The sequence below is a fragment of the Laccaria bicolor genome, genomic scaffold (genome assembly GCF_000143565.1).
Source record: "Laccaria bicolor S238N-H82 LACBIscaffold_19 genomic scaffold, whole genome shotgun sequence".
Classification (NCBI taxonomy): domain Eukaryota; kingdom Fungi; phylum Basidiomycota; class Agaricomycetes; order Agaricales; family Hydnangiaceae; genus Laccaria; species Laccaria bicolor.
In genome coordinates this window covers 156,337-182,366 of record NW_001889890.1, presented here as the reverse complement: position 1 = coordinate 182,366, position 26,030 = coordinate 156,337, and the positions used below count along the sequence as shown (strand labels likewise).

The 26,030-nt window shown below is 46.2% G+C and overlaps 9 protein-coding genes across 9 annotated transcripts; 2 read left to right on the top strand and 7 right to left on the bottom strand.

Annotated features, from left to right (window-relative positions):
* Positions 1 to 1,005: 1,005 nt before the first annotated feature.
* On the bottom strand, positions 1,006 to 2,063 carry LACBIDRAFT_328925 (uncharacterized protein; the record flags this gene model as incomplete). Its single annotated transcript, XM_001882977.1, has 6 exons — positions 1,006 to 1,090; positions 1,164 to 1,367; positions 1,438 to 1,523; positions 1,598 to 1,636; positions 1,766 to 1,796; positions 1,837 to 2,063. 6 exons carry the CDS (start codon positions 2,061 to 2,063, stop codon positions 1,006 to 1,008), a joined length of 672 nt encoding a protein of 223 aa, XP_001883012.1.
* A 3,459-nt stretch (positions 2,064 to 5,522) lies between these two features.
* LACBIDRAFT_328924 (uncharacterized protein) lies at positions 5,523 to 5,883 on the top strand (the record flags this gene model as incomplete). The annotated part of the gene is made up of 2 exons (XM_001883088.1): positions 5,523 to 5,529; positions 5,585 to 5,883. The coding sequence occupies 2 exons, from the start codon at positions 5,523 to 5,525 to the stop codon at positions 5,881 to 5,883; spliced, it is 306 nt and encodes a 101-aa protein (XP_001883123.1).
* Positions 5,884 to 7,195: 1,312 nt separating this feature from the next.
* On the top strand, positions 7,196 to 8,008 carry LACBIDRAFT_328923 (uncharacterized protein; the record flags this gene model as incomplete). The annotated part of the gene is made up of 3 exons (XM_001883087.1): positions 7,196 to 7,202; positions 7,266 to 7,535; positions 7,860 to 8,008. The coding sequence occupies 3 exons, from the start codon at positions 7,196 to 7,198 to the stop codon at positions 8,006 to 8,008; spliced, it is 426 nt and encodes a 141-aa protein (XP_001883122.1).
* Positions 8,009 to 8,216: 208 nt separating this feature from the next.
* LACBIDRAFT_300306 (uncharacterized protein) lies at positions 8,217 to 9,194 on the bottom strand (the record flags this gene model as incomplete). The annotated part of the gene is made up of 3 exons (XM_001882976.1): positions 8,217 to 8,622; positions 8,675 to 8,898; positions 8,952 to 9,194. 3 exons carry the CDS (start codon positions 9,192 to 9,194, stop codon positions 8,217 to 8,219), a joined length of 873 nt encoding a protein of 290 aa, XP_001883011.1.
* A 1,663-nt stretch (positions 9,195 to 10,857) lies between these two features.
* On the bottom strand, positions 10,858 to 12,934 carry LACBIDRAFT_294677 (uncharacterized protein; the record flags this gene model as incomplete). The annotated part of the gene is made up of 5 exons (XM_001882975.1): positions 10,858 to 11,055; positions 11,076 to 12,518; positions 12,575 to 12,643; positions 12,698 to 12,828; positions 12,887 to 12,934. 4 exons carry the CDS (start codon positions 12,932 to 12,934, stop codon positions 11,219 to 11,221), a joined length of 1,548 nt encoding a protein of 515 aa, XP_001883010.1. The 3' UTR covers positions 10,858 to 11,055; positions 11,076 to 11,218.
* Positions 12,935 to 14,415: 1,481 nt separating this feature from the next.
* LACBIDRAFT_144177 (uncharacterized protein) lies at positions 14,416 to 15,552 on the bottom strand (the record flags this gene model as incomplete). The annotated part of the gene is made up of 5 exons (XM_001882974.1): positions 14,416 to 14,489; positions 14,538 to 14,622; positions 14,684 to 14,962; positions 15,015 to 15,378; positions 15,434 to 15,552. Coding segments are annotated over 5 exons (921 nt in total), but the record flags the coding sequence as incomplete, so codon positions are not given.
* A 1,362-nt stretch (positions 15,553 to 16,914) lies between these two features.
* LACBIDRAFT_328919 (uncharacterized protein) lies at positions 16,915 to 17,754 on the bottom strand (the record flags this gene model as incomplete). The annotated part of the gene is made up of 4 exons (XM_001882973.1): positions 16,915 to 17,007; positions 17,136 to 17,144; positions 17,220 to 17,249; positions 17,482 to 17,754. The coding sequence occupies 4 exons, from the start codon at positions 17,752 to 17,754 to the stop codon at positions 16,915 to 16,917; spliced, it is 405 nt and encodes a 134-aa protein (XP_001883008.1).
* A 1,693-nt stretch (positions 17,755 to 19,447) lies between these two features.
* On the bottom strand, positions 19,448 to 19,798 carry LACBIDRAFT_300302 (uncharacterized protein; the record flags this gene model as incomplete). Its single annotated transcript, XM_001882972.1, has 1 exon — positions 19,448 to 19,798. The coding sequence occupies one exon, from the start codon at positions 19,796 to 19,798 to the stop codon at positions 19,448 to 19,450; it is 351 nt and encodes a 116-aa protein (XP_001883007.1).
* Positions 19,799 to 23,752: 3,954 nt separating this feature from the next.
* Positions 23,753 to 24,040, bottom strand: LACBIDRAFT_300301 (uncharacterized protein; the record flags this gene model as incomplete). The annotated part of the gene is made up of 2 exons (XM_001882971.1): positions 23,753 to 23,854; positions 23,975 to 24,040. 2 exons carry the CDS (start codon positions 24,038 to 24,040, stop codon positions 23,753 to 23,755), a joined length of 168 nt encoding a protein of 55 aa, XP_001883006.1.
* Between the last annotated feature and the right edge of the window lie 1,990 nt (positions 24,041 to 26,030).

Here is a 26,030-nt window from a genome sequence, read left to right as displayed (position 1 = left end):
TTGAATATTTGTTCGACTCACGCACTACTACATTCTTTGCCGTATTCAGTGTTCACGAAGGGCCGTACGAAAGATATCGAAAGACATGCGAACGCCCCAAGAACGCCCTCAAATTTTGCGCATTGATTTTCGTTCCAAACAAAAGGCGACTCGGATGTGTGCACCCACTTACACCCACGATACGTGCACCTACTTACACCCACCGTAAGGTCCGTAACAGCTGCCAGTAACCCACCCAAATTCCATCCTCGCCGAACCCGAGCCTGATCAGAAATTCAAACCCCTGTGACTCGGATGATTTGAACTGATTCGAGTTCCGTGTGGTACGGCGTGGGGCCATTGATTGGCCATTGGGTCCACTGCCCTGCCCCACCCTGCCCTCCTCACTGGACGCCTGAAGACGGATTATGATGATGGCAGGTCCCTGACTCCGAGTCACTAAAAAAAAATTGTTTTTTTTGTCTTGATCGAACGTTACCACTAACTCATTTGACAAACTTTTGAAACCATTGACAGGGTATTATCTTCTGACCGAGCTCGAGCCTGCTACTTGCTCAACCGAGATCGATCATCAAACCGGTACCCACAGACCACATGAACAGACCACACAAGCTAGAGGGGGTTACATATACAGCTTGAACTACTATCTACTTAGTATCGACTGCACAACATATGTAAGTTAGTTTAAAAGAACACAGTGGGTATTACAGCTGAAAGCAGAACGATAGGCCATGCCAGATCGACACATACATAGGGCAGACTCTCAACTTTTACTGTGGTACTAGCGTGACATCAATTCGGAGGTTGAAATTAACACGTTGTGAGAACTCAGTGGCCCCAGCCATCACGTCGCTTTGAAATTTTAAGAGTCCGCCCTGAGGCCTGAGCATGTGTCGATCTGCCGTGGCCTATCGTTCTGCTTTCAGCTGTAAGCAAGAAAGAGACCACACCCGCCCACTACGAAAAGTTAAAACAATGCACCCACTAAACCCCATGCACCCTCGCTCAAGCCTTCCCTTCCTCTTTCGCAGTTTTATAAGACATAGCATTCCAATCAGGACTCATAAGACGCGCATTTTCCAACATCAACCTATCCACATCACAGTGTCCATCAACAAAATCAAAATCGTAAAAAAAAAACACCACAAAAAAAAAAAGCGTACCTGAAAAAATAAGCCGCCAAGTCCTCCTCCCTCCAAAACGTCTTACTCCACTCCCGTCCCACAACCGCAATTTTCCGTGCCAAATCTTCATGTGCCCCGTCCCCATTCGCATCGCCCCTGAAGAAGAGGAGGGCGTCGTGTAGGTCCGAGAGGTCTAGTTGGATGGGGATGTAGTGTACCCACGGGGCTACGCGGTCAGTGGACCTATCAACCGAGCAACATCGCTTTAGTATTATAAATGGGGGACAGAGGGAGGGGAAAAGGGGGGACTCACCACTCGGGATAAATGGTCGACTTGAATACACGGGCATTGGTCGTCATGAGGCGTTTAAACCGACCAGACCAGCCATTCCCATCAACCTAAAAAATATATGAAAAAGCCTGTCAGCCTTCCTCTCGCTCTCGACCAAAAAAAGAGAAAAAAAGACACGCACATCAATAGTATACTTATGCCTCCCTGCCTCCTTCTCCCTCTGATAATCACTCCACTCAAACAAATAATCCCTCCACTCAAACAATATCGGACAAACACTCTTCGAACACGCAATCGGGTTCCCCGCAAACGCATCTATCACAGCAGAATTCAACGTCGCCGTCCTCACCTCCCTCATCTCCCCACTCTTCTCCATCCGACTCCGATCAGGTGGTATCACCCCATTCAACATTCGCAGACCGCAACAAATGGATGCGCTGTTGATTCCGCCAGCAGATCTTGGTAGCATAAAACATCCCCGTGTTGCTCCCGTGCCATAAAAGCCGCTCGTCGACTTTATCGTCAAAGGCCGGGTCGTCAGAGTCCGCGACCCACCCGTACGGAGTGGGGATCCGGATATTATGGTGGATCGTCGTTGAGCAGGAGGAGAACTCGGGGACCATGGATTGTTGTGGTGTAGGGCCCATGTTGTGCGAGAGAAGGTGGAGGTGGGGGTTTGTTTAGGTCGATGGGCCTTCGTCGGGCTGGGGAGGATGGTGCGCAGGCGAAGATCCAGCCTACTGAGTTGAACTTGGGGAGTGCAACGCGTTCAACGTCTAGTGACTTTCGTCAGTTCAACAGTGTCAAGGTTGTCTGAACATGTGGACATACAAGACTGTGAATGGGCAGCCTCGAGTGTGGCGAGTCGAGTGTAGGTCATGCTGTATGTGAGCCCTGCCAGCGGACAACGTCGGACAGCGACGGTAATATGCGCTCGGGCCGCACAAAAGTCATCCTATACTGTTCTTGAGAAAGAGGTTTCCTCTTTAGTTTCTCACCCCGAAAGTGAATTCAAACAAGAAATGATATTTTTCTTCTGCTCAATGCAATCTCTGTTAGTATATCGGTTAGTACACGCGCCTGTCATCGCGAGTAGATTACATGCATTGTCGCGCGAAAGCTGGGTTCGACTCCCAGACAGAGAGTACTTATTGTTCGTGTTCTGTTGTTGCTTTTTGTTTTATAAGCAGCCCACGTCTTTGGGCATGTTCATTGTCAATACCGACATGTGGAATCGCAAGACCACGCAGTCGTGATTAGAACAATTCATGATCGCATTACCGTATACATAACGTTAACGAAGCTGAGAGTTCCTCATCATACCGTCCGACGCTATTTAACACTTCTGTGCCAGTTGTGGGGTCAGTTGCCAGAACAGACAAGTCGGATGATCTACCTTGGAGCAATCTAGTACCGCACCCAACTGCCCTACGTCGGACGTCCAAACGAGATAGCTACTAACTCTAAGTTTGGTGCCATATAGATCTGAGGAAACGTAGTAAGCAAGTGAAGAATCTGACGGAAAGTCGACGTCGATGAGGCGAACCCTGGGTTGAAAGGTCGTCGAAACTGGCCTCCAACGATCAGTATGCGTGAAATCCGACCAACTAGCCAACGACCAGCACGTTTGGCAGGACACTTGATAAAATGAATATTAGAGGCCTTAAGCGATGCGGGAGTCGAGAGCAAAGGTGAATCGGGATATTGACACCGAAAATGAGCATACGATGATCCCGATCTTCATGCCGTGTTGTTTTCGCCACCTAGAGCAGTCCAACATTTTGAGAATCTTTGGTTGAAAGTGATGGACAATATAGGGAGGATACCAAACATACTTTCTCTCATTTCAAACGAACTTCCCGCGCGATCCTCACACACCTGAGAAGGATCTGCCACCTATCTGTGAACACCTGATCCAGAGCAATCCAGTGAGTCTCGCACAGGAGCGTTCTGCGTTAGTCAACACACGGGTCTTCACCGTGAACACTGGCACATCCCATCTCCCATATTGATGAAGTCCCGGACTTCCAAGACCTTCTATCTTGACGCTCAGAAAATTTTGAAACATGACAAGAAACGAATTGGGTGTCTGACGGCTGACCTTTGACAATCATGGCGTCTCCACCACTGAAACCCCATTTCCTAGCACTCCGTCGCCTACTCAGTTTTCCTGCAGTAATGTTACCCCTCGACCCACTCCGGTGACACGTGTGGGAGCGCGCCATGCATTTAATTGGCGAAGCGTCGCAGTTGAAGACACTTTCAACGACATATCTTCCCTCTCCGAAGACGATTTACACGACAAGGTTCAATCGCTCGTGTGCTTTCTTTGCGTAAGGCTATCGGACTCGTTGGCAGGCAGGAACAAACTCCGTAACGAGCGCCAACGGTAGACGAGGGAAAACGCCTGTCGGATTTGACGGGAATAATGGTGGGAGCGTGTAGTAGTGACCAAAGATTGAACGAACGTGTTGTTATCGTACAGTCCCTCGCCTTCCTTTGGTCATGGAGTGCACTGCTCTCCGGCGTTTCATGAGTCCGAGCGAGCATTTTCGGAAAATGACGGATATGGCAGTGGGTTTTCAGAATCGGCATTGTCACGGGGACATGTAAATATCCTCAGGACTGCTGACTGGCTGAAAAGGAAGGGGATTCGAATTCGACATATCCATTCTGGGAAGAAAAGTGCAACTGAAGAGTTATAAAACCCCCCGAACCGCCGTTCTTACTTTACCCCACCCAGAAACTTCACTCTCCTGTAAATATGTAGGTCATTTTCGTCGACGTCAATATGAGCATGATTCTGACCTTCATATCATGGTCACGGTAGCCCGATCATCATCTTCAAACTATGGCTAGTGCGTTAACATATCCACTCATTTGCGTAGCGGGTTGTCCTCTGACATAGCTATGCACTGCGTAGCCAGCTTCCTGGTCAAAAACAACCGTCACGCCAACGTTTTCGTCAGTCAGGAAAATCCCCCAATTGAAGTGAGAATCCCCCCTTTCGGGACTTCCCCGCCATTCAGTTCCCCTGGGACGTACTCCATCCGGGCGGAACGAGAGCATTTGCCATTCCCCCCGCCCGAGATTGTTGTCATATTCTCTCCAGGAGAGACATTAGAAGCCAAGGCGATCAACAGACCTTCTTTGAATGTCGACATTATTGCAAAGTTCGATGTCCAGAAAGGTGATCTTATTTCGTCGTGAAGACCAGTCTAAAATGCTCATTATTTCTAGACTGAATGGATCGTCAAGATTTAGGCAGAATGGAGTTGTTGGCTGAGCTCACCTTCGTTTGAGTTGTTCGTATATGTACCTGTATTCCCTAGGAATGCATTCATGAAATCTTATCGTTGTTTCGTTGATTCCACCACAATAATTGAAACCCAAGAGTCAGGTCATAAGTCTCCCCGCAGCGTCAAGGGTAAATTAAAGCCCAAGAGATGGAGGCAAACAATAGCGACCTTGGATCATTCTTCACCTTTGTTACGCAATCCTTCTATCTTGACGCTCAGAAAAATTTGATCACGTAACAAGGAATGAATTGGATGTCTGACGGCCGACCTTCCTCCCCTCCAAAGACGAGTCCCACGATAAGGATCGATCGCTCGTGCGCTTTCTTGCGGTAAGGCTATGTGTCCCGTTGGGAAGGCAGGAACAAACTCCGTAACGAGGATTTGACAGGAAGAATGGTGAAAGCATGGAGTAGTGACCAAAAAGTGAACGAACGTGATCTTATTGAACAGTCCCTCGCCTCCCTTTAGTGGGGTGCACTGCTCTCCGGCGTTCCATGAGTCCGGGCGAGCATTTTTGGAAGGGAGAACCTGCACCCAAAAATAACTGGGTTTTCAGATTGAGTATGGTCAGAAGGACATGTGAACATCATACTGACTGGCTGAACAGGAACGAGATTCGAATTTGACATATCCAATACTGTGAAGAAAAAGGCAATCGGGAGGTTATAAAAACGCCCAACCGCTGTCTTACCCCACCCAGAAACTTCATTCTCCTGCAAACATGTACGTCATTATCGTCGACGTCAATATCAGGATGGTTCTGACCTTCATATCGTAACCACAGACTCCGATTATCATCTTCACACTATGCCTTGTGCGTTAACATTTGCCTAGCTGGTTGTTTTCTGACACAGCTATGCACTGCGTAGCCAGCTTCACGGTAAAAAACAACGGTAAAAACGACGTCTTCGTCTTCCTGGAAAAACCCTCACTTGCGGTGACGGTACCCCCTGGCCAAACTTCCCTGCCATTCAGTTCCCCCGGGACGTACATCATCCGGTCGGAACTTGAGAATTTGCCACTCCCCCCACCTGAGATTGTTGTCGCATTCGCTCCAGGAGAGACATTCGAAACCAAGTCAATCAACCGACCTAATTTGAACGTCGACATTACTGCAAAGTTCGATTTCGGGGGAGGTGATCTTATTTCGTCGTTGATCTCAGTCTAAATAGAACGCTCATTATTTCTAGCCTGAACGGATCGTCAAGATTTAGGCGGAATGGAGTTGTTGACTGAGCTCACTTCGTTTGAGTTGCTCGTACTATATGTACTTGTATGCCTTTGGGACTGCGTTCAAAAAATCTTATCGCTGTTTCGTTGTTGCCACCACAATAATTGAGACCCAAAAGTCGGGAATCACTACCCCCGCAGCGAAAGGGTAAATTAAACGGCCCAAGAGATAGAGAGATGCCTGCAGAGGTTGGCATTTTGGCATTTCGGTTACTGACATTATAAACAGATACTGACCTGGTCAACGTCATCGGGCGCGAATTTCAGCCTTTCCTCTTCCTCTCGCGGCCTTCCGGACCCTTCCCATCTCCACGTCCCATGCTAGTTCCTCGACGCCTATGGGATTGAAAGTTGCCTGCTTGCCTTCGGGATTGTCTTATCCATCACATCAAAGCCATTTCAATCTACACGAGCTGAGTGGCTTTGACGGAAATAAGGGCCTGTTTGGTCCGCGCTCATGGTAGGTGGCGGTTTAGATCAAAAAGAGGACTTGGTGGCGGTGGTGGATTTAACCTGAGGATAATCGAAAGGCTAGGGTACATAGAGTCTGTAAAGAGAAATCCTTATGTAAGAATGGCCCTTCGACAGTGACTCCAGGCTCACTATATACGTTCTCAACACCGCGCGCGTTATAAGTTATAACACTCATGCTTGCGTAAGTCCTCGTTCATAATGGCATAGTGGACTGAAACCCTTGGAGACTGGTTCGAATCAAGGGCAACTTTCTTCTGGTCGCTCAGTACAATCTCATCGATATCCACAAACGTTCTACATACATCACTGAGTGAGCTCTTCTCAATTACACTCCACCTAAATACATATCTTGACGCTCAGAAGAATCATGGTCCATCAGGCCCAGTTCCTTATCAAAAGCGACACAAAGATTGTAAGGCTCCAACGTGCCATGTCATAGGACCTGCTCTTGCGTCTTAATGACGAAAAGTCGGGTGGACTTATCGTTATCGATTGAATGCTCCTTTCAACCAAACCTTCGGTGTGGCCGAGCAGTGAGCATTTTTGGGGGACGGAAACAACACCAATCACTGTCAGGAAAGCAATCGAGGTTACCGGATTTGCAAAATGACAGCTGGTGTGAACGCTGGGAAGCTGAACTGAACAATTATAAAGGTACCCCCAATGTTGTCCTAGACCACCCAAATACTTACTCCATTCTCCTGCCAATACAAGTTCCGACCTTCATACCAACTTCATACATAGTCGTGCATCTAACTTCCGCAAACCTTTAAACTATGCCTAGTGCGTTATCAATTCCGGTCCCAAAAAGCGCACCGTTGTCCTCTGACACACTTCACTACATAGCCAGCTTCCAGGTCAAGAACAACGGACACGTCGCTGTCATCATCACCCACGGCACCATTCCCATACCCCCCGTGGTAGTTCCCCCCGGCGGAACTTCCCCACCATTCAATAGCGGCGGGAAATACAGTATCCGCTCAGAGCTTGAGCATTTGCCGCTCCCAGATCCAGAGATTGTCATCACGTTCGCGCCAGAGGATCAATTTGAAGCCAAGGCGATCAACAGACCCTCTGTCAATGTCGAAATTATCACCAAATTTGATTTTCCCAAGGGTAAGCCCTCTCATTTTGCTGTTATGCCTAGCAAAGAACGCTCATAATCTTTAGTTTGAATTGGTAGCTGAGGTGGAAGCAGCTTACTGACTTTGTCGCTGGGCTCGTTTTGGTTATCGCGTTTTGTGACTCGTTCTTCGAAATACTTGAATGCCAATCTGACTGCAAAAAATATAAATCTTTGTTGGCGTAGGTCCAAGTTCGCTGTTTGAATTTGTCAATCAGTTTGGAAACTAACACAAATTGCGATCAACTCGCCATACAAACTAATTTGAATACAGTTACAAGTTTTATTAGCGTTGACAAACGATTCGATGATTGCAGAACTATCACCCCAGTTCCATTGGATTATAGGATCATGCGAGGAAGAGTCAAGACGGGAGGACAACCGACTTCAAATTTTCAACGATTCAACCAGAATTTCTGGAATCGACGACTCGGATGCTAAAAAACGCAAACGAGTTTTGGGTTAGTTCGCCATTCGTAAACGAACGAACGACAAACTACCGTTCGGCGACAAGCAAGTGTTGTGCCAAAAGTCCAAGGGTAAAAAAGCGTAACTTAGTACTATGTAATAAAAATATTTGAGAACTTTCTGCGTAAGCATAGATACGCCGGCCTTTGCCAGTCTTCAACGGAAAGGGTTTCGTGGTCTTTGGAACGTCTAGAATCGTTTTCTTACTACCAGATACCAGGAATTAACTTCCAGGGAACCCTCTCCGCATAGTCCTCCCAACATTCCCGAAATGTTGCCTCTAGAACATTATCTTCTTTCTTCATCCTCGTCGTCATTCCATGACATGCGAAGAGACATTTCGCGACCCATACGCCTGCAAATGCCATTCCAAAAGTTCTTTGCCAAGTGTGCCAAATTGGACCCAAAGATGTCCAGTCGGCGGTCTGCGAAGCGCATTCAACATTTAGCGTCTCAGGGGACCATAATGACAGTGACGCTCCAAACAAGGTGAGGTACACCCCTGTATAGCTCGGGTGACGAACCCACGCATACGGGCCGTCAGTGATGAGGTGGTGTTTTGGGCGGATGGTTATTTCGAAGGTAAAGAACGGGCCAAGGGTTTTGAAACACCTAGAAATTTTTGTTACGAAATATGACAGCCTTCAAGCATAGACGTACGTACCAGACACGTAATACCGCCGCGACAATGGTGGAGATCGTGCCGACGACCAGCGCGGGGTGAACTCCCACCGATTCCAGAGGTAGACCGTGCAATTTAACATCGGACTTGGCTGAGCAGCGGCTTATACTACCCAGAAATGCTGCCGCCAACGGTGTGTTACCACTGCTGCACCCGACCGCGGCCAACGCAAGAATATTTAGAAGCACCCCGGCCCAGATCATCAACTATAGAGTAATCAACATTTTTCTCGAAAAAATAAAACGGGCATTTGACATACTTTACTGCTAAAAGTAACCCATAATACGACCTTTTCAAAAGGCGATGTGATTCCGATGATTGGCGAATTTCTTGGATTGAAAGTTGTGCGCGTCTTGCTCCCAAGGCCAAGTTTCTGAACAAAGTAAATCTGGTCCTCTTTTTTAACCGGCGGATTCGGCGGAGAAAGGGAGACATGCACAGAAAGTGCTGTTATGAAGAGGAGTAGGGCTTTGCTACCAAGATATGGCAAAATTGGAAGCATTTCGATGTGTGCGCCGAGGGGGAGGTAGGGCAAGCCTTTCGCGATGGGATTAAATACTGCACCCTCGGGAGAGGAGGAATCTAGGAACCATTGGATGCGTCATCGTGGCGGGCCACGAATCAAGGGTTTACAGACTCGCAATCAGATTTAGAGGGCGGAAGGCAACACGTCTTTTTAATTTGACGTCAAAAAGAGTGATCCAAAATGAAAATAGAAAATGGCGAGTTCTACCCCAAGCGGAGAACTCCCCAAGGTCGTTTTTAATTCGAGATATAGTATGCGCTTCTTCATTTCGAAGAATTGCTTGGACGTTGTAGGATACCTCTCCCACTTCAGTTTGACCGAAGCGATAGGATTGAAGTAAGGAGGTTCCAAGGCTAAAGCGAAAGCAAGCCTTAAGGTGGAGAACGCATCCGTTGGTGGACGTAATGAGGCGTAACGTTGCCACAAACGATGGACGTTGTAGATCACGGAATCCCTTGGGCAGTCTTCTGAATGTAAGTATAGACCTGAAGGCTGCGAATCGCATTTCCATCGCTTCAAGTCCAGAACTGAGCATCCAGAGCTTCTTCGAAAGGTCACCAGAAATGGAATAAAATGTCCTACAAATCCGGCATGATAGGATTTTTTTAACTAGTGATAATTCGGGGGACAGGATGGATCAAAATCCATTCAGGTGCATCTTCATCTTTGATAAATGAGGAGCGTACGCCCCAGACCTCGGGATTCGATGCAGGAATGGAAAGCAAAGGCCTTGGATCTCGGGCCAAGAGATTCTTCTCCGAAAGATCTTTCCATGGGAAAGAGGTACTAGAATATGGAAACTATTGGAGATGAATTTTGAAGGACCTAGATGGCAATATTGTGTCGTAGGGCGAGTCGCAGTCTAGCAGATGGACTGGTAGTACGTCGAAGCAAGTGAAAGTAAGCACGAAATGCATTAGAACACACGTCGTCCGCATCGCGAGATCAAAAAGTCCCATCTGAACGCTAAGCCGGAGGGGTAAAATTTGGAAGACAAGGCCACGAACCTCAAACAGGTAAGAGTAAACTCCACCCGACATGACAGGACAAGGACGTTGATGAGAACTTGAAGGTGCGTCAAAAGCTTGGAGGCGTATCAGAGCCGACATCTGAATGCCTAAAGACTAAGTCAGAGTCAGTTGGGACTCCACAACTGGGACCCATCTCCGCGACGGCGCGACTCCTAGGTTTTGGTCAATGAAAACAAACATGAGATTGAATCGCATCAGCACAAGAGTGGGCATGAGCTCCGGCGAGACTGTCCGTAACGTCAATCAGCAAGACAACCGGTGTCTGATGAGCTGATATTGAGGTATACGTCAAACGGAAGAGGAGGATGTACGTGGGGAGTACCACAATAGAATCTTTGGGGGCTTCATTAACTTCCTAGACTGCAGCATGAGATGAGTAGAGTGTTCTTGCTCGCCTTATATCATTTGAGATATTACTTGAATGAAAAGAGGGCGCCTTGCAAGCGCCTGGCCGAGTTGAACGCATCCTAGTTCGAGGATGGAGGATTGATGTGCAATTGATGTGGCAGTGATCTTGCCTCGGAGTTGCAAAAAATGAAACAAACTTAGGTTACATACAACTTTGATTTCAACGATGGATCATGGCACAGATAAAAAGCGATGACCAGAATCCAGAATCCTTGATATATAAAAAGTACAAGTGACAATGTTAATAATGATGTCTAAAATGACCAAAAAATCCAATGAAAAATGTAAGTATGCACAGATGAAGTGGGCCTCGATAGTGAGGAAAGCTTGAAGTTCGGTCGAAAGGACCAGAGTAATGATATCGCGCATCGCACTCATAACCAAACTTCTATGACAAAGCCCTATCGAGACTTTTCATAGGAGCGGTTACAAGCTGGAGGCAGATGGGTGAAAAAAATGGCGAAGTGTCCGAGAAAAATGCAAAATGATGGGAGTAAGTGTACAGTGGATGCGGGGAAACATAAATGAAGAAATAAAATAAAGGGCAATTGCGCAGACTACCTATTGGTAGATGTACCCATTGTAAAGGTACTGGGTATTGGCCATCATGTCGGATATCCCCTGTTGCAGCTGTTGTTGCTCGACGGTGAGGGCCATAAGGTCCATGCCCTGATCGAGATTAAAATCGAGCTGCTGATAGATGGGTTCTTGTGGTGAGAATAACTCCTGCTCGACCGTGCCTTGGTCCAGGTCGAGGTCGAGATGGAACTCCTGGCAGCTGGGCTCTTGGGGTGCAAACGGGTTCTGCTCGAACATGCCTTGACCGAAGTCGCAATTGAACTGCTGTTCGGTAGGTTCTTGTGGTGTGTACGAGTTTTGCTTAAGCGTGCCCATGTCGAGGTTGAAATCCAACTGCTGGTAGGGTGCGTATGGATTCTGCTCGAACTGCGACAACTGAGCGAAAATCGCAGCATCCACGTTAAACGGGGCCGGAGTCAAGTCAAAGTCGACTGATTCTTGGGGAGCGGGAAGGTCGCCGTAGTACTGGACCGGCACCTGCTCGTGTTGGGGGGAGTGTGCCACAATGACATTGTTGAACATCTCTGTCTCTTGCTGAAGCACCCGATGATGATAGTACCCATTGAAGTTCGGTGACGATGCAGCTTCAATTGAGTCCATAAAGGTAATGAAGGGATAAGGAAGAGAGAGAAGAGGGAGATGGATGTTCGACGGGTCTGAGTCGGTATGATCAGGGCTTTTCTTCGTCGACGACTTGGTAAGAAGCTGCTCTTCTGACTTGCCGGACCCGAGGACTTGAATATCTTGACATCCCTGCTCATGACCCCTCGTTACGCTCGAGGATTCGTGAGCCGCGTGAGTATCACGAGGGGTAGCGGAGGGGTCTTCCGGGGTGACTCGACGGTGCAAGAAGAACCCGTGAGAGGAAGGGCAGCTCAGCTCGAAATTGGGGTCGTCGACGACGCTCTCCCATGGGAAGGTCCAGGGGACGAAAACTCCCTCTGGACCGATGTCGTGGAGGCAGAGGTCTTCGATGCAGGTAGAGAGGTCGAGGGATGATCGATCACTGGGCGTGGAGGGAAAATCAGACGAGCTTGCAGATGAGGAGCCCGACGGGGAAGAGCATCTGGAGCGGTAGGACTCTGAGTACCTCCGAAAGGATTCAGAGGGATCCTTGCGCGCCCGACGCTGCCTGCTTTTAGCAGAGCGGCTAGTAGGGTCCCTGGGTCCAACCTGGGGGACATATTGGTGGATATTCTTCTTGTGGCGAGTTAGCGACGCAGGGTCTGCAGTCTTGAATTCACAATCCGTGAATGGACATTTGTGGGGCTTATTCCCCGCTCTGCGCGCGAGAAGGATGGTTAGTCAAAGCTTAAGAGGGAGGAAACAGTGACATACTTTCTGTCCAAATGGATGTTCAATTCTTGAAGATTGCTCCAACCCCTGTTGCAGCATGCACATATGAAACTGGATAAGATCTAGGTAAGTGTCTTTAATATTAAGTCAAGACGAGTCACGTACTCCTTGACAGGGTTGTGGGTCTTCTTATGACGACTCAAGTCGTGTTTGCGAGAGAGAACTTTGTTACAGATGTCGCAGACGGCCCCGCCGGGCGGAGCGACCGCTAGAACGGAAGGTACCTCGAAAGAGGTCTGGGAGGGTCAAGTCAATACAGGATTAACAAGAATGCAGGTCATGTGGCATGCTTACCGATTTGGCGGCCTTAGCCGCAGCTTGCGCTTTGCGTGAAGCAGGCATAACAATAAACCAAATAAGGCTTACGAGAGCGGGGAGGCGAGAGTAGCTGGTGAGGGCGCTGAGAGGCTAATAGAGGGCGGGGAGCTCGAGGTGGCCGAAAGGGCGCACTGGTGGACTTTGGGATGCGACAAACCATCGGGGGACCGCCTCCTTTTATCGCCCTCAAAAATATGGTGGATTGGTTTCCTCCAGAATCGATTTCTACCCTATTTGGGCTGGAAAACCAACTGAGCCACCGAGAAGCCTTATAAGGCGATTACAGCGGATTGGTCGCGACCCACTTTTTAGAAAATATACCGGTGATGGTAAGTTGTCGGTATATAACAATGGGCATGAGGCGGGAGTGGCTCAGCTGAAAACCTGCCGTTTAAGGCAGAAATGGTTGTGGCCCGAGCATGGATTGGTTACCGGTAACATTCGGCCATCTAGAAAATTCAGAGGGACAAGGGCCACCGGATAGCGAGTTGCTTTGGGCTTTCTGAGAGGGACATGGAGGAAGAGAGCAAAGTTCCGTCGTGTACGTAACACATGAGATAAGATTAGCACACGTCAAGGTCGACCCTAAATATAATATTAAATACTCACACAAAAACTTAAAATGCTACTTCATTTCGGAGGGCATGCGCCTCTAGAGAAACCAAAACTGGACGTTATACATAGAGCTTGCGATTGAGTCTCTCTACATGAGGATTTACCGATCAGGTTGGAGATACTACTGAGCTTTGGAATTCAACTTCTAACTCTACATCCCTCTCAAGCAACCTGAATCTTCAAAATAAACCTGCTAGGTCTGCAAATGGATCCTTGCCTTGTTGCGCAGTCGTGCTCGAGGGTGCCGGCTGAGGCTGTTGCCGTTGTTGAGGTTGCGTAATAGGCGGCGATGGAGTATATGGGGTTGCCCCCATTCCTACCCCCACCCGAGGAGCAGCAGAACCTCCCATCGATGAACCCATTCCAGCCATCGTGTTCACTGGACCCTTTGCATGCCCACCGGCTCCAAAGTAATTTGGTGCGGGCGTATTAGGGAGCATAATCGAGGCTGGCGGAGTGGCTGACTGCTGTGGGGGTGTCATCGACCCTATCACCCCCATCCCCATGTTCCTAGCCCCGTTGTGCGCCACTGGCGTAGGAGCGTAGGTTTGAGGTTGAGGTTGCATGAACATTGGCATTCCCATACCCATCGGTGTTGGTATGCCCATCGGTGGTGGTATACTCATTGGCGGTGTTATGCCCATTGGAGTTGGAACGCCCATTGACCTTCCCATCACGTTGACAGAAATCATAGGTGTATTCGTCGAGAACGGTGATATCAGCGACGGCGCTTGACCTGTCGGCACTGGTGCAGATGGCGTCGAAAAGAGCCCAGCCAACTCGTTACCACCCGGTGCCGTCGTAGTTGGTAAGGCTTCGTCGTCCAGGTCGATCAATGATAGGCCCTGCGGGTTTGATAGCTCGGTTGGGATAGGATTCGACGCGACCGTGAAATCGCCCTTCTTGAATGCCTCATACCGTGTGATGACAGAGTTGATTTGGTCATTGATTTGAAGGAAGGTATCTTTGCAAAGTATTAGAATCGTGGGGGGAAGTCGCTCAAAATACGCACCCAGTGATTCTGGATCATCCGTTTCCGCGTCTGATATCCACTTTTGCAACTTCGGTCGAGCGGCCACCAATATTTGAGAGACTTGCTAGAAACGCAGGAGAGTAAGTCTTGCGAGGGAAAAATGGGAATAAAGATGAAATATTTACATGATACGCATCACCTTCCACGAAACGCTCCCCTCTCGTTGAGTCCACATTATCCAGCATCTCGTTCAACAAAATGACCTTCTGCTCCAGCTTATTGAGGTCCGTGAGCGCCTGTGATCGGTAATCCGGCTTCGCATCTGGATTGGCTCCCGCAAGTGACTTCATCAATTCCTGCGCAGCCGCCAGATCCCTCGGTGTGCCACGTCGAATGAGCTCCTGCAGTTTGGCTGATTGCGCTTCCCGGTCTTCCTCTTCCAACTCTTCCGCCGATTTGAGATTCTAATAATGAGACAATAAACGAGAGCTCCTATGCATGCCGTGAGATACGCACGGAAGCAGACGCCAGTGAAGGCTGTCGCGGCAAGTCTCGAAACCGATAACCCTTGAACGTCAGAAGACGATGCATATCTCTGATATTCCCCAGATCCTCCTTCCACCTCGAATCCGTGCAGATCGTCTCCTTCCACGTGTTGATGAGCTCAAGAATTCTGGACATAACCGGACCAGGGAAGGGTGGCGGTCTCTCAGGAAAGCGGCGGACAAGCTCATTGAGAAATTCCTTGGTGGATATTTGTAGATGGAAAGGGTATCCACATGATTGAACGAGGGTATCGAGCAGCGCCAGAGCAAGGATGGCGATGTGGGGGTTGCGGTGGTTTGCGAGGCGCGCGATACTCATGGCAGCATCTCGTGGACTTTGTCGAGGGGTAGATAAGTAGATATTCAGAAGATATATGTATGAAAGCGCACTTGTTGGCCTTTTTCGTATTGATGAACTCTGCGACCTCAAGATGTAGCGCGTAATTGGGTTCGTGCAAAGAGGGCTCACAGGCCCGTGTGATAAGGACCTCGATAGGAGACACCTTCGTCCAACTGACGCCCGTCGGACTCTGCAACATGGTGAAGGTAGTCGATCAAGTGTAGAACGGCGACGACAAAGGGTATTTCAGATTTTAGTACGTGGAAGAGATCGTTTGACACAGCCACTGACTACATCTATGATTTGGAGAAAAGAAAATCCAAGGGGGTCTTAGGATTCCAAAGTCCGAACGGGGGTTGGGTAGGTAGGTCAGCCGCAGGCTGAGAAAAAAAAAATGGAACCCTCTACAAAATGATCTCAAAACAGTCCTGGAAGGCCATCTTCTGCAGGTTTGTAATGCTAATGCACTTCAAAATATGTAGATCAGGTTGAATCAAGTCTGAATTCAATAACACTGCAGGCATTGATGATATTGAAGCATTATGTAATATTTTTTTCAATCTTATCTAATCTCTGCCAAGGGTCAATGTCACAAAACCCATCTTAAGGGTGTAGTTGAAGCTGGCACAATTAAAGAAGTATAGTCATTAAATGTCACTTACAAGCTCCTGGCAAGTTGTTTAGAAACTTGTTCTTGATACTAATTTAAACATCAAATGCCCCAATTGCAAAATTTGGATAAGCCAGACTTTCCAACATTGAAATATGTTCCATATAATAAAATTTACAAGTCACTCACCTATATCCAGTATCATCTACATAATAGTACATTGCATTTGGTAGGAAATAGTTTCATAAAATTGGGTTTGCAATGTATCTGGGGCAAAGTGATCAGAATGATGATGTCATATTACCATATATGGACATGTGCCTGATTACATAGGTAGGTAGGTCAAGCCAGTAAGCAGTTTAAAAAAAAATCGACCCTAGGTATATTTTTTGAATCCTAGGACCCCCTTGAGAAAATCAGTCTGGCACAGGATAAAAACAGGATCTTTGCTAAGTTAGTAGTCCTCAAGCTTGGGTTACTTATTAAACATGTAGGGGAAGATTGAATTTACCAACAGAAACACTGTATGAAAGTGGAGATCAGGAAGGATTGGTAAAATCCATCGCCGACTCAAGCAATTTAGTGTTCAATAATCACAAAACCTTGAGGCACAGCGAGAATTTGATTCGAATTGATTGCAAATTCAAACGCTCAAGCTTCTCAGGTTTACACCTCATAGTCGAAGCAAAGCGGTGTAGTCCTCTGCTCGAAACATAATCTTTGCACTTTCACTTGAGCTTGCAAGGGGTAGCTTTAGAAGAGGGTCATAAGGTAGAAATATCGGACCGTTACAATCAGGACTTTACAAGTTGAACAAGAGTAAGAATTTGTCGATCTCGCAGTTTAATCATTAGGTTGGAAAGTTCCAGTTACCACCGACTGACAAGTGGGCAGGGGGTCAAGTTGGTGGAGCAACAAAGTTCATGCCCAGTCAAAAATGACTTGGGTTGTTCTGAGGTACTTCTGATTGCCTAGAATTGAAGTGATGTAAGGTGTCGTTTTATCAACAGAATTCTATACAAATAGATTTGAGTTCAATCCAATTCAATATTACACTATGTAAGCCATGTACTCAGTGTGGTTTTTAGTGTGGGTCAGCCTTGCAAATTGCCTGAAATATATCTAACTCGATTGATGCTCACACAAGCGGCCTGCCATGCAAATCAACCATTGTCACTGTGACTCTGCCTGATCGGAGTTGATTTTGACCGGGGTTCACGACACACAGTCCATAATCCTTTATTATAACGAGTTGACTGGATACTGCACAGAAGTAGAAATCTTGTGCGGGACCACAAAAGATTGACCTGGTTAAGTATAGCTACGCATTCTCCTTTGATTCCATCTGCTTGATTTGGAGTGGCCATCAGACCAATTAAAATGTTATCGCTGTAGCACCGTCATTGACAGATGTTCTTGTTGCATAAACACAAATGCTGGATGGAGTCTATTCAAGTTGGATAGCCTGGGAAAAGATGCAGTTTGTACCCTTGGCCTAGCCCTGTTAGAAGTTGGGCCCGATTCGAGCATGTAAAAGGCCATTTTGTCTTCGGACGAGTTTTTCTCTGAAGCGACACCAATTGGTACATCACCAGAGGATGGCCACCATGACGAGGGTGATGAAAAAATGGCACATCCAGAAAATGTGGGGTAGTTGAGGGTGTGCTTCAGTGTGGGCTGCGAGGCATCGAAGGAGCAGCCCTTGAGGTCACCGTCACACCTTTCGACAGGGTCTTTCCGAAAAATTGGTATCTCCCACATCGTAATGTCAATGGAGCTCAGAATAATCAGGCAATGGTCCATCAAAGATAGCTAAAAGCATAAAATGGCCGGTTGAGTCTATGTGTCAGGGACAAGGGGGATTGAATGCACTGCTTGTATCATCTCAACTGGAGGTTTCCAAGTGATGGAGTCATTAGTAGCCAAATTCCAAAGGACAACCTGGTCCATCTCATTTAAGAATGCGAAAAGGCCACCAGAGTTGGAATTTAGGTCAATGTTTCCATTTATGTTGACTGGTAGCTACCACTTACATCATGTACTCCTGAGCTGTACCATAGAAGTTCCTGCTTAGCTACCGTGAATGAAATGAAATGAATTTTCATTCATTCATGGCACCTGTTTCATTCTAGATAATTTATTCTGTTTCATTCATTCCTGGCGACTGTTTCATTTTTTTCTTTCATTTCACCAGGGCAACTGTTTCATTCCTTGCTTCATTCTTCTCAGGTGCCTATTTCATTGTTAGAGCTGGGAAAATGATTATGTAATTGATACAAAATATTTAAGTGCCTTATTTGGCAACAGCATGCCTATCTCATTGTGTATTTGAGCCTCAAATGCAAAAGTACCCCCATATGGCCTCCCACACCACTGCAGTAGGGCACAACACATATCATGCATAATTGTATATTATTTCCTTATTTAGATGTGTGTTAAAACATCGAAATTGTTGCCTGAAAGAATGAAACAAAAATGAAATAACTGCCTGGAAAGAATGAAATGAAAATTCCATGGCAATGAATGAATGAAAAAAATGAAACAGTTGCCAGGAATGAATGAAACGAAAGAATAAAGCAAAAAATGAAACAGTTGCCATGGTGGAATGAAATAAAAAAAATGAAAGAGTCGCCAGGCATGAATGAAACAGAATAAATTTCATTCTTGTCAGTAGAAATGAAGAAAAAATTGAGATGAAATGAAATGAAACAAAAAGTATTTCATTCTCGACAGCAATGAATGAGAATGACTTGGAATGAAACAGGTGCCGTGAATGAATGAAAATTCATTTCATTTCATTCATGGTAGTTAAGCAGGAACTTCTATGGTACATGCCAGGTTTTACATGATGTAAATGGCAGCTACTAGTGTTATGTTTAACTCTCCTTTGCATGTAAATTGTGGATACAGCCCTGACTGTGGGTAGATCTTGTATATCACCACTGTGGTATCAGATAAACTTGTGGAGTGGTTGAGAATCAAGCTATGCAAAGGGGAAGCCAGCACTCACAGGTGCAAGCCACGGTGGTATGTGGATAATAAAAGTCCATTCCCAGTTGGGCAGGTATCCATCATGACAAGCCCACTATCACGAAGCAAGGCAATGGGAAGGCAAGCCATCTGCGCTCTGGTTCCAACATTTCCAAGGTCCCACAAAGCGATGTGACCATCTATGGCTGACTTGGTAAACAGAAAACAACCACCTGGAACAAGATACAGTTGATTTCAGAGATAAGGCTGTGCTCCAGAACCCAACAGCTGGAAAGGAAGTATCCTCTTGGGCTCCAGCTTTGCCTCTTCACACAAGTCATTTCTCAAATGAGCTACAAGCAGAGAAGGAGATAAAGCCGCATGCTCTAGCTCTTTGACAGACATATTTTCAAAAGGGAAGCTAGGCATAAACACCCTGTGGTTGATACCAATGTGCTGCAGGGCGGCAAGCCACACGGTGCACTCAGCTGAGAGCAAATGCTGGGAGGAGAACATGGCCACCTTGGCGAATGACAGAATGAACCAAATTTGTGAAACATTGTTCCTTCTCTTCCCGACCTTCCAAGGTTTGGACACCATATGTACTTTCTACAATGAGAACATCGGGTTGCACTGGTGGCAGTTCAGCTTTGACAAGATGTCGATTTTCCTCCTGCCAGTAATCTCCAGTGTAGAGTATTTTCAAACCAGCAATGTCAATGAAGAACATGCAAGCACCCAGGACATGACCAGCGTGATATGGTGTGAAGGAAACACTGGGGCAAATTGTTATTAGCTGATGGGCTGAAACCGGAATAATGGATGCCAGAGACATACTGTGCCATTTCAATCAATTTGGCAGGGCCCGTGATGCATATGAAGGTTAGCTGTGGACAAAAATAAAATTTTCTTGAAACCCATGAATTTTTCACAAAGATCTCGGAAGATCTTTGAAGATTGTTGAGGATCTTTGAAGATCTTTGAAGATTGTTGATTTTCTAAGGCGACAAATAGTCAAGAACCTTGAAGAATCTATACTTCTCTAACAATTGTCAAAGATATACTAGATTGCTAAAGATCTTGTATATATTCAAAGATCTCCCATATTCTCCAGCACTTTTTGTAAAGAATGGAATTCATTTCAAAGATCTTCAGCTTTCTTTGTCTCTCTTAATTTTTGGCTGGCCATGGAGAAGGGCATTATGTAATGATCATATGATCCAGTCACAGGAACACACCAAGCTTTATGTCTGCATTTGGAAGTCCAGTGATTCAAATGAATTGGTAACTTGCTGTTCGATGGTATGATGTCATAGCTGGCTATCTTCCCCAATCTTAGGAGTCTTGAAGCTTTTATTCATAGTCAATATGGCAGAGAGATATCATAGTGCTTAGCTAAACCAGCAGAATATAAAAGCCAGAAGCAGCATATACACCCCATCCTCAAATTCCCAAACTCAGTATTGCCCTTGATTCCCCTTTTAAAATCAAACCCTGCATAAATCATACCAGGTATGTTTGAGGGACAGCCTCTGCAAAAGGTCAGCAGACTATACATGTTTTTTCCCCAGAAATATCAGTGGTTGGTAACGTTGAATGCATACTTTATATTTTTCCATCTCCACGCCCTATCTTCTATCTTGCAACCCATGAGCCCACTCTGACCACGTTTGTCTTGCATCTTATGCCCTTGTGGTGAGTTCCTCGCCTCTGAGCTTGATCCCACCACAGGTGGATTAATACCTTGCCATGTAAGCCAGCCCCAGTGCAGTTGCCAAATTGTATGCTGAAATTGGTTTGCCAGATACCCTCCTCAACTGCAGAGAGTTGCTATGCCTGCCAGCATGGCTGGATTAATCATAATTCATCATCAGTTTCTTCTAATGACCCTTTGTATCAGTTTCAAAAAGGCAGATGCCCTGCCACTCACTGTGGTGGTTTTTATTCAGTATGTGCTATCCTTTGTTATTGCCCCTCTTCCTTGACTACCCTTATTCAACTCTCTTCCTACAGGCAACAAAAACTTGGGCTGTAAACATGCTCTGTGTTTGTGGTGCGGAATGGTCACATCATGGGCAACTTAACTCAGAGCCATTGACCATGAGTATGAGGTACACCATTCCTCTTTCACTAGACGTTCAAAGCTTAAGGCCTTTTCTCACCAGCATGTTGCTCCCATCAGCCATTTCTGGCATGCAATCTACTTCTTCTGCTTCATCTCTGGCTGCCTGGGTTCCTCCTCCAGTTTTGTCTTCAATTACATCTACTCTTGTGTTACATGATGCCCACTAGCTGCTAGCCGCCCAGCAATCATACATCGGCCAAAGGCAGGAAATATTTCTGTGATTAATGCATCAAGCTGAGCATCTGTGATGTCATTGGATGATTTGTGGTTGGATTGTGTATGGACAGATGTTATTTGTCCATCTGGAAGGGTATGAGATATGAAAACTGGCTCTCCAGGTGAAACAAGGCCCTGTTCAAGTGCCCTCCTACAGATTGTACATGCATTGCATCCAAGAACTGGCTGAAGGCCTGATGGTCCATGAAGATTCAGGGCCTCCTGAAGAAAGATAGAGTCGATCTCAACACGAGGTCGTCCTCACCTGCCATTGCTTGAGCGAGTAGAAACAACAAGAGAGGCTCCCTCCTGAGGATCAGAAGATTGATGACATGCTTGATCAAGTGCTCTGTTGTAGAGTTGCATACTCTGCACTTGAAAAGTGGTGCTGGTGCTGTTAATGTACTTAGAAACTTTAAAACCATCAAAGCATTTGCAAGCTCACTGGCTCAGCTGCCTGAAGCAGACGAAGGGCATCTGTCTGCTGCTTGGAAAGCCTGGCAGCATCTCCAAGTTGGGTTCTTAGAGCAGTTCTCACCTGGTCACTCAGGACAAGATAAGCAGCTCTGATGTTTTTCAACTGCTCAGACTCAACCTCAGACATGAAGTAGAGTGATGTGTTTAGAAATTCAAGTTTGCGCAATGTTGAAGAGCGGTGGTCACTAGAATAGCAAGCCAGAAAGATCACAATGACATTGCAAAGCATAGGATACTCTGAGAAAAGTGCCTGTGCCTGTATAGGCTGTACATCAATGCCTTGGCCCGATAAACAATTGAAAACAAGATGTCAAGATTCTTCAAGATCTTTACAAATGTAGATAATTTGTTGTCCTAATTTCTGCAATATTCTCAAAGATTCTTGAGGATTATAGACGACATTAAACAGCAAAAAGCAAAGATTGTTGAAGATCTTATCAAAGCAAACAACTGACAACAAACAGATGAAAGGTAAAAAATTTGAAATCTTCCAAGATCTTTGAAGATCTTTGACAATAGTTGAAGATTTATTGAGAAAATTGGGTCTACGCATAAAAAAAGTTATTTTTGTCCACAGCTAACTGTCAAAGATGCATGATGGACTTGCCGAAATTTTGGTTTCGGCGACCTCCCAAAGTTGGCATGACATGCCCAAATTTTTGGCAGTCTGGAACCACAGGCGATGAAAAAATTTCTATATTGGTGACATTGTTGCCAGAAGAATTCAGCACACTGTGAAAATCTCCATGACAAGCATGACATTTCAGCATTTTGGAGGGCACCATGACGTGTGACTGCCAAATTGATTGAAATGGGACAGTAGTCACATCCAGTGTATACGAACTTTGGCACACTCCCCAAATCAGGTGAGCGACACATAGGGTAAGAGAGTGACACTTAGGGCAAGAGAGCAACACACCTGTGTGTCCATCCCTTTCAGGTGTGTCACACATTCAATGTGTGACACATCCAAACAATGTGTTTGCTCAATGTTTGCTATGCCTGAGTTCAGTTTTTTTCTTCTTTTTTTCAAGTCCTTCTGTCCTCGGTAAATGGCAGCATAATGTGTATTCCTCATCTACAAGAAAAACATTTATATGGAAAGATATACCAACTACGTAGAGGTAGGAAGGAAGGAGCGAGGTGGGGACACCACCTCTCCCCTTCAATAACCCCTTGCTAATGTAAAGACCACACTACCCTGCCCAAGCTGCATACCCTCTCCCTAATACCGAGTCTTTGACTCCTCGGACTGATAGCGAATGTTGGGGTTTGTGATTGGTTCACCATTGCATTTGGGCTGGTGTCTGTGTTTGCATGGGGATTTCCCGTGTCTGCTGATATGAAGTATGCGAGATGGGGCCTGCAGTGGAGGGTGGGGGCACGCTGGGGAATCGTTGATGGTGCTACAGGCTGTTCATTGATCGTCATGGGCACCTGTGGCCATTTGTAGAAGGAGGTTCCAATGGGCCCCCGTGGCTGTTCGTCATGGCCGTTCATCCATCATGGTGATAGGCCCTCATGGCCGTTCATTGATCATGTTTGTAGGTGGTCGTTGTCAATCTTGGTGATGGGCACTCATGGCCATTCGTTGATCCCGGTGGTGACCCTGTTGAGCCCTTGTCGTCGTTGTCCGTCAATCCTGGGTCCTCGTAGCCGATCGTCCGTGTCAATGGTCGTGGTGGGCGCTTGTTGCATTTCATGGGGGTTGTGAGAAGAGAGGGGTAGTGACGTGTGACATTGTGTTTGTCACCTCACCCAATTGGGATGTGTTGAATTCTGTTGCTCGTCCTCTTTGCGTCCTCTCATCCTCGACACAGTGTTGAGGATGAGCCTTATCCCCTTTCGGGAAGTCTGTCGCTGTACGTATATCCTCAGTCACATCCAAAGGAGAGAACAGCGCATCAGACGTTGAAGAGCTAGTGATGAACGCAAATTACAAATTTTTAGAAGATATCACAGAAGAGCTGGTCATTCGAACCCCATGCGAACATAGTCTTGCATGATGAACTTGTGAACAGCTTTTGTTGGATGTGTCATGTGTACCTTGCCTTTTCCATCCTGGAAATTTGTCTTCGGGGTGATTAGTTAGATATTTACATCAAGATGATAGTGTTACCTTCTCTGTGATGTATGTCAAAGCAGCAGTGCCAGTGTCACAAATGATAGTTCTTCCATGGAATTGCAACACACAGCAAGATCGTCGACTTCCTGGCCAGCCCCCAGCATTGTCACACTTAGTATAGGGGCGTCAGCCATGGCGTTTAGTTGTCCAAGTTGGTAAAGGGATTATTGTTGTGGATGTTCAAGGCAAGGAAATATCTGATGATGTAAGCACTCCACCTCTCTTTTCTTCATCATGACTCGATGGTGCACCTGAAGTGCACAAAATCTACCATTAACAGAGGTAAAAAACAAGCCACAGCTAAACAGGCTCTAAATAAAAAGAAGAAACATCCTTGAAATGCAAAAATGACAAATTACGAGGCTTTCTCAACAATCAGGTTCAGTCTCTCCACTCCTTGCCAATGGTGTGTTCAATTTTTTTTTTTCACATTCCATTTCATATTCATTCCACAGTTTAGGTGCACAATAATGCAAAAAACATTCTTGAAGACCCCTCACAAAACATGCCAGAGTCATCGCATAATTTGAATGATTTGACCACAACATTTCGCGATCTTTGATTAGCAAGCTCATGCACTTGAGAACGTCAATTGACCTTCAAAGCCTGTAGGGTCAAGGTAAGTTGTTGCCATATCTTTAGTTTAGAAACATCTTTCATGGTCTTTTTGGCACAGATCCTGGTCCCTCACATCATCCGGTGCCACCTGGTGCCGCTGTAGAGGCATTTCCTGGATATGTTGTCCTCCTCATTCCATCGACAAGACAGGAATTTGATAGTCTGACGACAGAGACTACATCACATCAGTGCATTTAGCACATGGCGCTCACTCCTTTGTTGTATAATTTGATCAGAGTCAGAACCAAGTCCATTTAAATGATTTCCTACACAACATCATAAAGAGAGGTGGATATATGTACTGGTACAAAAAGCATTCAAATCTGATGTGATACACAAGATATATCATAGACAAACGTTACCTTCTGGTAACCCACTGGTAACGTTACCTGGTGCGCAGGTAACATTACCAGTCTGAATACCTAAATCCTTGGCATATATTGCCATTGTCCCCCACATACTACCATTGTTTTATATTAGCTTTCATGTATTTACATTGTCCCTTTAGCGAGTTTGGCCAAATACAGAATGTGTGGCTCTCGGAGCCATTATCGATATTTTTGCGACAATGCGCTGTCAAAGTGTTGCGTGAGCTGCTCCTTTATTTGCTCAATCAAACTAGTTAGATTTAATTATATTAACCCCTTCAAAGTATGCTTTTGGAAGCTCAATAGCATTTGCAAAAAGCAGAGGCTTGAGAACTGCTTTTTCAATGAGCCCTCCTAGAAAAATGGTAACCATTATCTTTGCAGGCAATAGTTCAGACCAAATTTCAGCAAAGAACCTCATTAAAATGTTAACTGTGCATTATCTGAATTTTGATGAGCCTCACTACAGATGTGGCTCTTAAAATTTTGTCTTTTATTCTTGAGATGTAGTCAATTTGGTACATCTAAAAAGGTTTCCTCGATTGTGGAAACACCTTTCGATGCTGCAATTGGGACCTCACTATCCACTATCATTGGGGTCGCATTTGAGGATTCCATTCTCGAGGGAAAAGCAGGAGCTGCAATAGCGGTTTCCACCTTCGGGATGCGTGGTTTCCTCGATCGGGGTCACCTCTCTCGAACGGATGAGGGGGTCACACAGGAGCTGCACAGAGGGGGGGACTGAGGTCCAAACAAACCAGGTGGGAGTTCAGGGATGCCTGAGGGTGAGAGCAGACTGTTGATCCCAAAGAGGAGGAGGGGGACAGGGACCAGAAGGAACGGGGAGAGAGCGGAAAAAACGGATTCATTCGTGTGACACTATCTACGCTATTGAGGACTCCGCAAACGTGGATCGCTGGAGAGAGGTTACCAGCCGCGTGATGGAGGTGACAGCACGTGCCAAAAGGGAGGGTTGCCAGTGCTCACGTGACGTAACCCAGGTCACGTAACCAGGCATGATACACCATGTATACATTATTTTGCAGAATACTAGGATTCCTGTTTAAAAATGTTGTCCCTCTTGTCTTTTTTGACCTCCATTATAAAGGCTGCAAGGAAACATGAAATACCCTGTATT